Source organism: Notechis scutatus, chromosome 10 (assembly GCF_049901735.1).
Source record: "Notechis scutatus isolate UNSWTSFEM ecotype Mainland chromosome 10, rNotScu1.2, whole genome shotgun sequence".
In the NCBI taxonomy this organism is placed as follows: domain Eukaryota; kingdom Metazoa; phylum Chordata; class Lepidosauria; order Squamata; family Elapidae; genus Notechis; species Notechis scutatus.
Window position 1 is genome coordinate 4,891,400 of NC_142018.1, and position 15,394 is coordinate 4,906,793.

The 15,394-nt window shown below is 44.0% G+C and overlaps 1 protein-coding gene across 3 annotated transcripts in view; it reads right to left on the reverse strand.

Annotated features, from left to right (window-relative positions):
- LOC113431220 (ubiquitin carboxyl-terminal hydrolase 12-like) overlaps positions 1-13,684 on the reverse strand; it is a 61,363-nt gene extending 47,679 nt beyond the window's left edge. For 2 of the 3 annotated variants that reach the window (XM_087971986.1, XM_087971985.1), the window contains exon 1: positions 13,413-13,659. In XM_087971986.1, coding sequence (XP_087828112.1) covers positions 13,413-13,460 — 48 coding nt within the window. In that variant the 5' untranslated portion in view covers positions 13,461-13,659. Of the gene's footprint in view, positions 1-13,412 lie in introns of all 3 variants that reach the window. The other variant, XM_087971984.1, reaches the window with a different exon arrangement.
- Positions 13,685-15,394: the final 1,710 nt, after the last annotated feature.

Below are 15,394 nucleotides of genomic sequence, written 5' to 3' on the forward strand. Positions count from 1 at the left end.
GATACATTAGGCAAACATAATATTTATAACCTAAATAGGGCTCACCAACTCATTGGATAATTTTGGCAAAAAATAAATAAATCTCTAGAGGCCAAGCAAAATCAGCAAATCTCTGCACCAGAATCTATTCCTTCCATTCACAGAAACCTCTAGTGCAGGGGTGTCCAACCTTGGCAACTTTAAGACTTGTGGACTTCAACTCCCAGAATTCCTCAGCCAGCAAAGCTGGCTGAGGAATTCTGGGAGTTGAAGTCCACAAGTCTTAAAGTTGCCAAGGTTGGACACCCCTGCTCTAGTGAATCGAAGAGTCTCCCCCATGAGATAGCTATGAATGAAGTGAGCAGAATCTTCAGCGCTCCAAGTTTGGCCACTTGGGTGTCAGGTGCCTCTCCCTCCTGATCGGTTAAAGTTTCCCAAGGGATGATGGGTGTCTGGGTCCACAAGATGCAAATGCTTGATGTCCATGGAGATTCTCAATCGTTCAGATCATGGTTGTCCCAAAGGTGCTTTGTCTGAAAGGCAACTGGGCTTATTGGGTTTTTTTTTTTTCTTTGAAAACATTTTGCTCCTCATCCAAGAAGTTCCAGAACTGAAGAAGCTACTTGGATGAGAAGCGAAGCATTTTCAAAGAGAAAAACCAAGGAAGTCCAGTTGACTTTTGGAAAAAAAAACTACCTTTGGGTGGTGCTTCTCTGCAAAAAAAAAGGTGGGTTTCACCTGCCTTGAGAGAAATGGCTTCCCAGCCCCTTCATAAGAGACCCTTGCTTGATTCAACCCATCTGGACAGCTTTTGTCAGGCCACAGATAACTGGCCTACGAGCTCCAGAAAGTTCTGAAAGAAGCAGATTATTAGGACCCCTTCCAGTCAGGTTTAGGCGTAATATTGAGGTGGTTTTGACTGCATTGGTTGATGACCCTGTGGCGAGTTTGGGATGAGGCTGTAAGCGCATCATCCTGGCCCTCCTTAATCTCTTAGCAGCCTTTGATACCCTCGATCACGGCATCCGTTCAGCTGGCTTGGAGGTGCTTTGATGCTTCTCCTTTTCTATCGAATCAGTTCCAGTCATTTCCATTTCTTCCGGGAGAGAAATGAACTGAGGGCCCTGATTTATAGGTTGCCTCAGGGCTCCACTTTCTCTCCACTCCTATTCAACCTCTACATCAGGGGTCCCCAAACTTGGAGACTTTAAGATTTGTGGACTTCAATTCCCAGAATTCTGGGAGTTGAAGTCCACAAGCTATGTTGGCTGGAGAATTCTGGGAGTTGAAGTTCACAAGTCTTAAAGTCTCCAAGTTTGGAGAACTCTGCTCTACATGAAGCTGCTAGGTGAAGTATTCTATTGGGTTGAGGTCAAGTATCATCAACCTGCTGACGATACTCAGTTATATATCTCTCTCCTGGAAAACCAAGCAATGTTATCAAGGTTCCTTCCTACCACCTGGAGGCTATGGGGTTTGGGTGGAGGAGAACAGGCTCTGCTCCAACCCTGGCATGATAAGATAGCTGTGGATCTTAAGGCCTTCACAGATCCAGAGATGTTCCATGTTTAGTTCTTTCATAGTCATGTGGGCAACATGGGAGTCCTCCTGGACTCGTGAACGGTGGCAGCCATGGGTAGGAAGACCTCTCCACCGTTTGTCTTGGGCAAAGTGACAATTGTGACAGTTACTCATGGATTACTATAATGTATTCTATATGGGGTTGCCCTTGAAGAGCATTCAGAAGTTGCAGCTGGTCCAGAATGTAGTGGTGCAAAGTATTTTGTGCAGTTCTCAGTACACCTGTACAAATTTTTTTCCTGAACCCAGATCAATATGCAGCTGCAGCTTAAAATGGCTATGCATATTATTGCTGTTGCGGTGCTCCTGCAAATTCTGCTGCTGGGCTGCAGCTAATTCTGTTTATTTTGGGGGTTAGTTTGAAGACTTACACTGTAAATTGTTTTATATTGTTTTCATTATAAAACTGGTCTGGCAGGTATTATATCAAAATGAAACACGTGTATTATTATTTTTAAAGGCACCATTGTCCATTTATCTGCAAGCATTATTAAAATTGTAAATCAAGGGCTACAAATCCCACCCTCTCCACTCCAAAATTGCTCAATCTTCTTTCTTTGAAAATCTTTTGCATCGGGATTTATGCCAGATAACCACCTGAACAACAACAAAAAATGAGAAGTAGAATATGCTTAACACGTTTGATAAACTGACACCTTTCCACGAAGCTTTTGCAAATGAAGATATAAGAAATCTCTTTTATCTGATCTAGTCCTGATACCCTCCAGTCCCACAGCTAACCATTATGTTGGCACCAAGCAGCTGCAAGAACCATGATTAGTCTGACCACATTAGCAGCAGGCTGGAGGCTCCCTATCTGGAAGGCTCTTTAGTTAGTACAAACCGGAAAGAGAGACACCGAATCAGGAAGGGGCAAATACTTTTAAGCAAATTGTGCTATATATCTGTAATCTTGGTTGAAGGGGTGGAGGGTGAGGTTTAAGGAATTAAACCCCAAGGCACACACGGAAAAGATGATATGGGGAAAGGAACGGTGGGAACAGCAAGGGGGAATGGAGGGAGAATATTAGAAGACCTTTAGAGCAGGGGTCTCCAACCTTGGCTGCTTTAAGCCTGGAGGACTTCAACTCCCAGAATTCCCCAGCCAGCTCTGGGAGTTGGAGTCCCCCAGACTTAAAGCAGCCAAGGTTGGAGACCCCTGCGAGTCTAAATCAGTGTTCCTCAACTTTGGCTACTTGAAGATATGTGGACTTCAGCTCCCAGAATCCCCCAGCCAGCAAAGACTTGAACTCCCCCAGGCTTAAAGTTGCCAAGGTTGGAGACTGTTAGGAATATGTCACCTAACAGGTATTTGGGTTAGAAATATATACACTAGGATAAACATTTTAGTACTGTATCTTTAAGGGAATGCAAAAGCATGCAATTGGGTGTGGTTTCTCAAACGGCCATAAGATGGAGCCAGAAACCTGGGTTGTTTTAGTCTTAGTCTCAGAAGAGAGTGTGTCTGAGTATCTCTGTTTCCTTCTGTTGGAAAGTATTGCCGTTGCTCCATTTTTCCTAATTGACTGATATTACTGGATTTGATGTAAGTCTGATACTGAACTGTTTTTGACACTGGAATTTGATATTTGGATTATCCCTGGATTGAAAAACTGACTGATTTACCTGTGAATGACTTTTGGATTGCTTATTTTGGACTTTGCTTAAACCTTTCTGGAAATAAAAACCTACATTTACTGTACAGTGTATCTGTGTGCTCTGTGTGTATTATTCAAACACTCCTCTCAAATACGTCTCCCTGTATGCGCTCATTCTCCTAACGGTGAATTACCTCAACAGAGACCCCTGCTTTAGACGACCGAGGATGGAGTTTAAAGGAGGACTAAAAATGGCAACCAGAAATAACCAGGAACTCGGCGTTTGGAAGGCTTCAAAGCCAGAATGTTCTTTAAGCAATTTGTGGAAATCAGGTCAGAGGCCAACCGTCAGGAAGGTGAAGTATTTTAATGTCAGACTTTTGGATAAAGCAAAAGAATGAAGTCTGATGAAGACCAAAGGTGAGGTGGGAAATGATCCCTGGATGAATCTGAGCTTGGCAAAGACGACAAATGAACAAAAAGAAAAAGACAGAAGAACTATAGATACCTTGGGAATGGGGGGGTGATGAGCAGGCCTGGAGATTAGTGAGTGGAAGGCAGACGTGGGATTGCGTTGGCTTCCTCTGACCTCCTCTATGGAATAAGAGCTCCCATCTAGTCCAGCCACCTAACTCCTTTATGGTAACATATCCAGGAGACCACAGGGTGGGAAAGGCTGGGCATGGAAAAGGAAAGATACGGTACACAAAGACTGTCTCATTCATATACAGGGAGTCAACTGAGCCAAAAATTTCTGTTCCTAAGCGAGACATTTGTTAAATGGATTCTACCCCATTTTACGACCTTTCTTGCCACAGTTGTTAAGTGAATCTCGCTTCCCCGTGGACTTTTGCTTGTTGGAAGGTCGCAAAAGGGGATCATGTGACCCCAGGATATGGCAACAGTCGTCAGTATGAGTCAGTGGTTAAGTATCTGAATTTTAATCACATGACCAGGGCATGCTGCAATGGTCATTAAGTGTGAAAAATTGGCCATAAGTCACTTTTTTCAGTGCTATTATAACTTTGAATGGTCGCTAAATGAACTGCTGTAAGTCGAGGACCATCAGGATACAATCCAAATATATAAACTGTGATGCATAGTGAAGCAAAAATAGGGAGGAAAACCAGAAGAGAAACCCGAGGAACACCAAAAGTGGGGTTCAAGAGCATTTGAACACACAGTGGGAGGGGGCCAGGATGAAAACGAGCTAAGGCCTAAGTGATGGAGACCTTTAACTTTGATCAAAGCCATAAAGTTGCCAAGGAATTTGAAAAAAAGAAAGAGCCACTGCAGCAAAAATACACTGGCAACTCTAAAAAGACCATGGAAATACGGAATCCTGACATACATACTATTTCAGAAAGGAACCAGCAGCACAGCTGGGAAGGAAAAATACTCCAGAAGTAAAGTAGTTAATGAACTTAGGAAAGTCTTTTGGGGCAGATGGATTAGATCTGTATTTTGTATCAGAATACAGTATAAAAGCAGCTAGAGGAGAAGAAATGTTAATAATATGTTGGAATTTACAGTCTGTATTTTATCTTTCAGGTAACTGTGTAGTAGTATTCATAGGGCTGTAATATGTTAGCAATACACTAACTTTTACTGCTGAAATGACTATAATCTTTATATCTCTGTCATTTTCTATCATCCTATGCTGGTCTATGATCCAAATAAAAAGCGTTGTGTTACATTAATGATATGATAGAATTTCCAGAGTGGGTAGAAATCAGGAAATTCATGTTAACAAGGATCAAAGTGGCGTGTGACGAAAATGGAGGAAAACAGCAGAAATGATCTTCTCAAGTGCACTTAAAGGACAGAAGTGGAAGTCTGGGAAAGTCAAGGAGGAATAGATAAGGAAGGGGAGTAAAAGAGTCTGGGTGAATACGTTCAATTTAGCTGGGATTAAAAACAGGAAGTGAAGGATGTTGAGTCAAAGGCAGGGGTCTCCAACCTTGGCCACTTTTAGACTTGTGGACTTCAACTCCCAGAATTCCTTAGCCAGCTTTGCTTCCATCCTTCCGAGGTGGGTACAATGGGGACCCAGATTGTTGGGGGGCAAGAGGCTGACTCTGTAAAACTGCTTAGAGAGGGCCGGAAAGCCCTGTGAAGCAGGATATAAGTCCAATTGCCAAGTGCTATTGCTACAATAACTAGATATTTTATATGCAGCTGGAGACAATTCCCCTTCGCTAAGTGAGAGGCCCAGGCAAGCCAAGTGTGGGCACCCATGTTTTATATCGGAGGTCCCCAATCCCTGGGGCGAATGGGCTGATACCAGCCTGTGGCCTGTTAGGAACTGGGCCGCGCAGCTGGAGGTGAGCCGCGGGCAAGCAAGTGAAACCGAAACCACCACCTACCCAGGTCCATGTAAAAACTGTCTTCCAGGAAACTGATCCCTGGTGCCGAAAAGTTTGGGGATCCCCACTGCATATGAAGCATGATCACTCGCAGCTCTTTGCCTGCATCTGCTGCGGATAAACCTTGGCTCAGCTACCTAGCATGCTTCCTCCAGCTGTATTTGCAATGAGATGAGACGCTGACTAATGCCTTGGCCAAGCTCATCCACTGCAGTGTGGTTTGTCATGCTTGGGAAGGCAGGATGAGCTGAACAACAATGCGAAGAGCTTCGCTTTGAAAAGCTTTGCTTCCAACCCTGGCCTGGTCATAGTGACTTACGGCAGAAGCTGCCCAGGGAAGATGCAAACCTCTCCATCTACTTCTGCTATAGGGATGGACTCACACAGGGAGGAAGGGCCGGCCCCCTTGCTGGGCAGCAGCCCGTTTCACCAAAAGTCAGAAAAATAAAAAATGTCTGCAAACTTAGCTTCCAATCAGCTCAATTAACCATTTGAGATCAGGATGCGTGCATTACAAATAACTGTCTTAATCCAGGTAGTTTTCGACTTATGACCCCAATATTTCTTTTACTAAGCGAAACAGCTAAGGGAATTTTGTTCCATTTTATGACCTTTCTTGATTCAATTATTCAGTGAATCACTCCAAAGGTTACGTTAGTAACACAGATGTTAAGTGAATCTGGCTTCCTCCTCATGGACTTTGCTTGTCAGAAGGTTACAAAAAGGGATAGAATGGCCTTGGGATCCTGCAACCGTCATAAATGCGAATCAGTTGTTAAGCGTTTGGATTTTGATCACGTGACCCTGGGGATGCTGCAACAGCTGCATGTGAAAAAGGGTAATAAGAAGTCACTTTTTTCAGGGTGTTTGTAACGTCAGTCACTAAATAAACTGTTGTAATTCGAGGACTACCTGTATTAAAGCAACATGTCAAACTTAGAAAAACATGAAATCATGAAAAACGTTACATAACAGATGGTACCCGTGAAGGGATGCTGAAGCATCACTTTGTCAAGAAAACACCTCACACTTGATTCATCCCTGATTGTCACCCAAATCCACTCATTTGCTTGCTGGAGATTCCTGCCAATTAAGAAGCACTAAGTATTACCACAAAGGGAGTAACAAAATCACTGAAGCATGTAAGGAAGGTTATGAGGTAGGAGGGAAGATTAGAAAACAAAACCTAACAAACAGTCTGGCACACACCCAGGATATAATCAAAGGGTTACCGACAGAACTTGACAGTTGACGGTGTACTGCTTATTTTAGGACAGATGCAAACAATATTCTTACATGCACACGACTGAGCTTGAAAAATGATGGCTTAATACCAATTTCACTGAAGTGAGTATTGAAATCCCAAATGCTTACCTGAACACCACTGCAGAAATTACACTAGACACTCCAGTGCCGTGTTTCTCACCCATGGCAACTTTTAAGACACATGGACTTCAACTCCCAAAATTCTAAGAGTCGAAATCTATACCACTTAAACTCGCCAAGGTTGAGACACTGCAAAACTAGTGGAACCCCCACAATATGCAAAGGGTGCTCTCTGAGATAACAAACACAAAGCTGGAAAGAACAGAATTTTTGTTCTGCACGACACGTGTAAAATGCACAGAGCATTTTACAAGCAAACAAGTTGTGGCAGTGCAGGATTTTGCATTCCACCACCAAGTCAGAACTTCCATAAAATCCTGTAAATCAGAAGTACAAAATATTATTTGGGCAGAGATCTGGACAGAGCCTGAGAGATTCCTGGGGGCCTTGCACATAAGATGAGGGGGAACAGAGACAGGATTAAAACGAGAAACTTCAGCTTGGGTTAAGATTTGAATTTTATTTACTACTTTTCTCCTTCTGTAAATTTTGAAGTAGCTTATAGAGTTCTGTGGGAGTGTCAGCCATGGCATTTGTGTCCTCCTTTTTGTGCACCCAAATCTCAAACACAGAATTATTCCCTTCAAGTAAAAATAACAATTCTAAGAAATGTTCAGCTGCAACTGGATGTGGGTTTATTTTGGCAATGAATATGAAAAAAGGGTCAAAGTTCTAGAATAAGTCATCTAATGGCTTGAAAAGAAGAATGAGTGACTATTTAATAACTGTTTTAATCCAACCACAACACTCTCGCATTCTGACGAGCCAAAACCAAGGAAATCACAAATTAAAGCAAGGTGGATTGACACCTTTCACTGGAAAGATTGCTTCTGAAAAACATATGGAAATATACAATAATAAATTGTAAAATAATTGTGGATGATTTTTTACTCTAGAGCAGTGTTTTATTTATGTATTTTATCCTGCCTTTATTATTTTTGCACATAAATCAAGATGGCGGACATACACAGCTTTCTTCTCTTGCTTCCTGTGGACTTCAGTGCTGACTGGGGTATTCTGGGAATTGAAGTCCACACAACTTAAAAGTGGCTAAGGCTGGCAAATATATTTCTAGGAATGCCTGTAAAATAATGCAGCCATGAAGAGTGGGGGTGGTCTGTTGTGTGTCTCTAATGGCCTACAACAGGGGTGTCCAACCTTGGCAACTTTAAGACTTGTGGACTTCAACTCCCAGAATTCCTCAGCCAGCAAAGCTGGCTGAGGAATTGTGGGAGTTGAAGTCCACAAGTCTTAAAGTTGCCAAGGTTGGACACCCCTGGCCTACAGGTCCCTTCCAACTCAATTAATCTAAGATCCGAGATATAAACTTGCTCCTTTCCAGGGTAGGCTATTCCTTGGAAAGACATCGCTGGCATACTGGCAAAGCAAAGATCAGTAAACAGTTCAGAAACAGGGCTGAATTCCAACTCTAACTAGTCAACCCCTTCCTGCCCATGTCATCCAAAGGTTAATTGGCCCTCTTGGTGTAGATCAGGGGTCTCCAAACTTGGCCACTTTAAGACCTGTGGACTTCAAGTGAAATGTGAAATGTGGTCAAAGGTCACTTTTTTCTGTGCCATTGTAACTTTGGTCACTAATTGAATGGAGGTGGGTCAGCAAAGCTGGCTGAGGAATTCTGGGAGTTGAAGTCCACAAGTCTTAAAGTGGCCAAGTTTGGAGACTTCTGCCTTAGAATCTCCTTCTATATTCTATAGATACTTGATCTCAATGTGCTCCAACAAAAACCTACAATCCGTAGACGCAAGAGAAGGATTACAAGAAAACATACACAGCTTGGTGATTTATTATCATCATGAATTGGATCTGCAGAGAAAGAAATACCAGCTTTTAAAAAGATCCCCTTCCGGAGCTGGAGAAAGAGCTGGAAGAACAGAGCAGCTTGGAAGAGGCTTTCTAAGGTGAGCCTTTGTCAACCTCCCCTCGGATGGTGGTTCTGGGATGGTCATTCTTAAAATTTCCACTTAGCTTAGCTGGGACAGATTTTTATTTACGCCTCGATGGAGACTGCTTGGGTAAGATGACTACAGGGATGCTTACAGTGGATATGCAGGAACAGTAAAGGGCCGAGACCAAAATTATATATTATAGCTTGCAAGTGGCCTCCTTCTCAACTGCACAGAAGTCTCAAGGACAGGCCCTTAGTGACACAAAATCATGGGACGCCTCCTACGCTTTTCCAGCTCAACCTCTGAATTTCCTTTTCCAAAAAGAGCTTTGCTCTCATGTAAAATCTACAGCCAGATGGTACAGTATAGTTACGACCACAATTCAACCTCGAGTTACGACAATTCAGCCCAAAATTGCTGTTGCTAAGTGAAACATTTGTTCAATGAGTTTTGCCCAGTTTTACAACCTTTCTTGCCACAGTCATTTAAGTAAATCACTGCAGTTGTTCAGCTTAGTCACATGATTTTAATTGAATCTGGCTTCCCCATAGATTTTGCTTGTCAGAATGTCGCCAAAGGGGTCAGGACATGCAACCGTCCTAAGTGTGAGCCAATTGCCAGGCCTCTGAATTTTGATCATGTGACCAAGGAGATGCTGCAATGGTTGGGTGAAAAAACAGTCACTAGTCACTCTTCTCAGTGCCGTTGTAACTTTGAAGAGTCACTAAATGAACTTTTCTAAGTCAAGGACTACCTGTATCTTTACCAAGGCCAAAGGGCTCCCCCCAGCAGCCTTCCAAGATCTGTAGAATGCCTCAAATGATTTTTTTTTTTTTAAAGGAGGAGAGGGGAAGAAGCGGGAAAATGCAAAAATTAAGATTAGGATATTCAAGCCTTGAAGTGAATGGTTCAAAGAAAGAGAAGGGGGACCTTGAGACACAGCTGGTGTTTAGATGCTGTTCATTTCAGAGTACAGAATCAGAAAATTGGAAGGAGACCTTTAGGGCAGGGGTCTCCAACCTTGGCCACTTGAAGGCCACTTGTGGACTTCAACTCCCAGAAAGTCAAACCACAAAATTAAACACCTAAGGGATCAGCAGAACAAGAAAGACAATTGCAACACACATCTTATTTAAATATTTTATATAGTGCAGTGTTTCTCAACTGTGGCTATTTAAAGATATATGGAGTTCAATTCCCAGAATGCCCAGAATGCCTCAGTCACAACATTGCTTGCTTAGGTATTTGGGGAATTAAAGGCCATATATCTTAAAATGGTTAAGGTTGAGAAATACTGATATGGTGTAATTAGCCAACTACAAGCTCAAAGAAAGGAGTTGGGAAAGAAAAATTGGAAACTTTGTTATGGGGGAGACAATTCAAAAGATTTGGGGACACTGGTGAGAAGGCTCTCTCTGTGATGGGCCAGACAGTAGAACCTTAGAAACGGATCCCAAAGGTGAATTTTCAAAAGGCAACTGGACTTTCTTTGTTTTTCCTTGAAGATGCTTCATTTCTCATCTAAGAAGCTTTTTCAGTTCAAAATTGAAGAAGCTTCTTGGATGAGAAGCGAAACGTCTTCGAGAAAAAACCAAGAAAGTCCAGTTGCCTTTTGAAAAAGTACCTTTGGGACAACCATGACGTGGATGGCTGAGGATCTCCATGCTCAGAAACTAATCTTCGACCATAAGCAGGCTTGGATTATAAAGGCAAAATGTGCTATCACACGGCACTCTTTAATGCCTTCACATATACCAGCACTTCACAACCTGGAAATAAATAAGGAGCCAACATAACAGGTCTGAGAAAATGTTACATGATCAAAACATTTAGCTCCTACAAGTGTTTGAGCTGCAGATGTCGTTTCTAAGCCTTCTGCAATATCAGCCCCAATAAAGCATGCATGGTAATCAGATCCTGTTTAAGGGAGGCAAAATCAGTTTCCCTTTAAATCACAGTTGGTAAACAAGCCAACAGTGTTAAATGATACACCCAACCACCGACACAATTGCGGTTTAACCGAATGCCACATCCATGACAACATCTCAACACCATTGCTCAGTCTTAAGGGCATAGTTATGCAACACATTCCCTCCAGGTATTTTTGAACACAACTTCCAGCAGCTGTAATGCTGGGAGATCAACAGAGGCATTCGGGGAGAATGAAAATCACTCAGGCTGTGCATTTCCAATCAGATTAACAGATTATTCTCACCCACAATGCACAGTTCTCATCTGGATGAAGTTTCAACTGCATTCCTTCACCTAAGCCAAAACTATCCCATGACACTTGAGTTTCATGATGGAAGGAAGCTAAAAGACGAAATATAGAAAATGTCAAGAGATCTTCCCCAATAGAAAGCAATGAGAATTCCAGATGGTCTTTACTGGAATGAAATGCTGTACAAGCATCAATCCTGCAGCACCAATTACTACAGGGGAGAAGGAATTGCTTGTAAGAGCTGCAGGGGGAAGGACTTCCTCATTTGCAGAAGCCTTCCTTCCTTTCTGGTCTTGACAATCAATTATTTTTTCTCTCAGGAACACAGAGAGAGAAATCTCATGTTTGCTGGCTAGAAAGAACCTGCACTGCAACACACCTTTGTGCTACTTTCAGGACACACCACTTTACAAGAGCATCTAATGCAAGTTCCTGACTCAATGAAAATGAATTGGAGTCAAAGAGGGCCAACATATCTTCTCAGGGCTTCTCAACCTATAACCAACTGCCCAGAGTTACTGAGAGTTAGGAGGCATATACATTTAATACATTATGATTACTATTTGTAGACATTTTAATCTCTCCATATTGTTAAATACAGTCCTCAATTTACAACAGGTCATTTGTTCAGTTATAACAGCACTGAAACAAGTGACTTATGACCACTTTTCACACTTATGACCTTTGTAGCATCCCTGTGATCATGTGATCAAAACTCAGATGTTTGGCAACTGGTTCATACTTATGATGCTTACTCTGTCCCGGGGGTCACATGATCCCCCTTTTGCGACCTTTTGACAAACGAAGTCAATGGGGAAGCCTGATTCACTTAACAACCAGGTTATACTAACTTATCAACTGCAGTGATTCCCTTAAACAACTTTGGCAAGAAAAGTCGGGAAATGGAGCAAAACTCACTTTGAGTTCAATCGTTGTCGTAAGTCAAGGATTACTGTATTGCTTCTCATTTCATCTATTTGTTCCACTTCTATGCAGAAAATATGACATGAAATTACATTAAAAATGGGGGAACAATATGATCCTACTCACTTTAATTAACTAAATTCATGGAAGCTACCCTGTGGTGCCACCCGTTCCCCAACAGGCTACATGTTGCAATTCAGGTCCATACAGCACATACATGACTCATCGGTGTACTTCACGATGCATTCACACATTTCATGCCATTTCCACCCAGGATACGTTTTCGGTGACAAACATACAGAAAAAATAACTAAAGCAGCGAAGCGGAACAGACCAAAGAAGAACAAGAAAGCAGAAGAAAAAAACAAGCCTCCCTCTGCCCAACCCAGGGTTGTTGTGGGGAAAATAGGAGGAGGAAGTGTATTAGGTATGATCGCTGCCTTGCATTACTTACAAACTTAAAAAGCAGAATAAAAATAAAATCTATCAAGGAATGGAGAGAGAACCCTTTACCCATTGTGCGCAAACTTGGAAAGCACTCTGCATATTTTGTTATGACAGCTTTTTTTATTGTTTTAGTTGCATGTCAATGATGTCCCAATCAAATCACCGATAAGATGCATTAAAGTAAACTGTTACATCTGCCTAAAACAGAAAAACAAATGAGCATGCCCGCTAAAGAACATACACCGTAAATAAAAAGCGATGAATGGACTTAGTTAAGAGGGCGAGATGCATGGTACCAGACAGGGGGCTCCAAACTGGAAGTATGTTATTATTATTATTTTTTGGAGTCCTTATTTGGAAAAAAAAAAAGAAAGAAAGAAAGAAAAGGAGCAGGAAAGAGAAATCCTGCCTGGAAATCTGGGATCCAGGAAGGTCCGGATTGGAGGGAGCAGCCCGGGGTTCTCCTGAACTGGACAGGAGACGGTGGATGATGGGCTTTGTCTTTCGAATTCCAGGCACCATGCAGGGTCTCCAGCAGCCCCCCCAGAGGGGGGGAGCAATATGCATTTAATCCATAAATAAATAAAAATAGGTGAGGCGCCCAGAGGAGAAAAAAGACCCAACCCCAAAAGCCAGCTCATTAAAGCAGGGGTCTCCAACCTGGGCCCCTTTAAGCCTGGAGGACTTCAACTCCCAGAATCCCCCAGCCAGCAAGGTGCCCAGGTTGGAGACCCCTGCCTTAAAGGCTCCTTTGGAAAGGGGGGGGGGTCCCTTAAAGGGGCTGCTTTTCCTCTCACCGCCCCCCCCACTCCCGCGGGAGAAAGCACTCTGCACATGCTCAGAGAGATGCCCCCGAGGCTTCCTGCCGGGCCCCACCCCCGCGCCTGCCCCCTCCTCGGGGAAGCGGACCCCTCCTCACTGCCGTCCCTCCCCTCCCCCAAAGGGAGGGCCCCTGCGGAGGGAGGGTGTTAATGCTGCGGGCGTCTCCCCCGCCCCCCCTCACCATGGTACAGATGGAGGCGAGTCTCCGGACGGTCATCAGCGTTGCCATCCGCGCGGCGACCCGACGCAGCCCGCCGCCGCCGCCATGTTGGCCGCCGGCCCCGCCACCCGAGGGAGCGCCGCCGCCGGAGCCGCGGCCGCCGCAGGTGGCGCCACCGAGAAAGCGCTCCGGGTGGTGGTGGTGGTGGAGGAGGCAGAGGCGGCGGCGGGGTTGGAGGCGCGTCCCTCGCACTCGGCTCCGACCTGCCCGCGCAGCCTCAGAAGGAAAGTTCCGCCCTTTCCTCCGTTCCGCCGCCGGCCCCGCCCCTCTCTGGGCCCGCCCGGCGCGAGGAGAGACTTTTACAGATCGAGGAGAATAACAAGAGTTGGGAGGGGTCTGGTAGGTCATCTAGTCCAGCCCGAGCGGGAGACCCTACTACACCATTTCTGACAAATGGCAGTCCAGTCTCTTCTTAAAAAACTCAAGTGATGGTGCTCCCACAACTTCTGAAGGCAACTTCTCTTCCACTGGTTGATGGTTCTCAGTGTCAGAAAATTTCTCCTTATTTTCCAGGTTGAATTTCTCCTTCTTCAGTTTCCATCCATTGTTTCTTGCCTTGCCTTCAAGTGCTTTGGAGCATAGTATGACCCCCCCCTCTCTGTGGCAGCCCCTCAAATATTGGAAGACTGCTCTCCTGTCTCCCCTGGTCCTTCTCTTCCCTAGACTAGCCAGGCCTGGTTCCTGTAATCGTTCTTCATATGTTTCAATCTCCAATCCCCTAAAATCATCCCGGTTGCTCTTCTCTGCACTTTTTCTAGAGTCTCGACATCTTTTTTATAATGTGGTGAACAAAACGGTATGCGGGACTCTTAAGTGTGGTCTTACTAAGGCTTTATAGAGTGGTATTAGTACCTCCCTTGATCTCGATTGTATCCTTCTGTTAATGCAATTTAGGATTCTGTTGGCTTTTTTGGCTGCTGCTGCACACGGCTGGCTCCTATTTAGCTGGTTGTCCACTAAGACTCCAAGATCCTTCTCACAGTTACTGCTATTGAGCCTGGTTTCACCCAGTCTATATGTGTCCTTTTGGTTTTTCTTGCCTAAGTGTAGGACTTTCCTTTTCTCTGCATTGAATTTCATTTTGTTAGATAGGGGCCACTTCTGCAAAACTGGGAGGAAAAGCAGGGAAGGGGGCTGCAATTCTTGGTGAGGGGGCATTGCAAAAGATCCGGGGAGGGGAATCCTCAGAGAGGGGGCTGGGAACGTCTTTCCCACCCCCAGTTTTTTGGAAAGTCCCTCTGTCTCATACGTACAGGGGCCACAGGTAATCCTCCAGTTACAACCCCAATCGAGTCCAAAATTTCCATTAGTAAATGAGACAAGTAAATTGTTATGTAAATTCCCCCTCCTCCATTTTACAACCTTTCTTGTCACAGTTGTTAAATGAATCACTGCAGTTGTTAAGTTAGTAACAGGATTGTAAAATTATTCTGGCCTCCCCATTGACTGCTTATTGCAGAGGTCTCCAAACTTGGCTACTTTAAACTTGTGAACTTCAACTCCCAGAATTCTCCAGCCAGCTGCCTGGAGAATTCTGGGAGTTGAAGTCCACAAGTCTTAAAGTGGCCAAGTTTGGAGACCTCTGGCTTATTGGAAGGTCGCAAAAGGGGGTCACATGACTGTCGGAACACTGCAACCATCATAAATATGAATCGGTTGCCAGATGGCTGAATTTTGATCACGTGACCGTGGGGATGATGCAACGGTCATAAGTGTGAAAACATAAGCCATTTTTTTCAGTGCCATTGAAAATTTGAAGTCAGGTTATAAATTGGGGATTACCTGTATTCTGTAGGTTCCAGCAAACCTGATGTGTCCTTAATGTTCTGCAATGGGCAACGGGATGTTTTCAACCATGGCAACTTTCAGATGTGTAGACTTCGGTTTCTATAATTCTCTGGCCAGCATGCTTTAAGATGGGTGGACTGCAACGCCCAGAATTC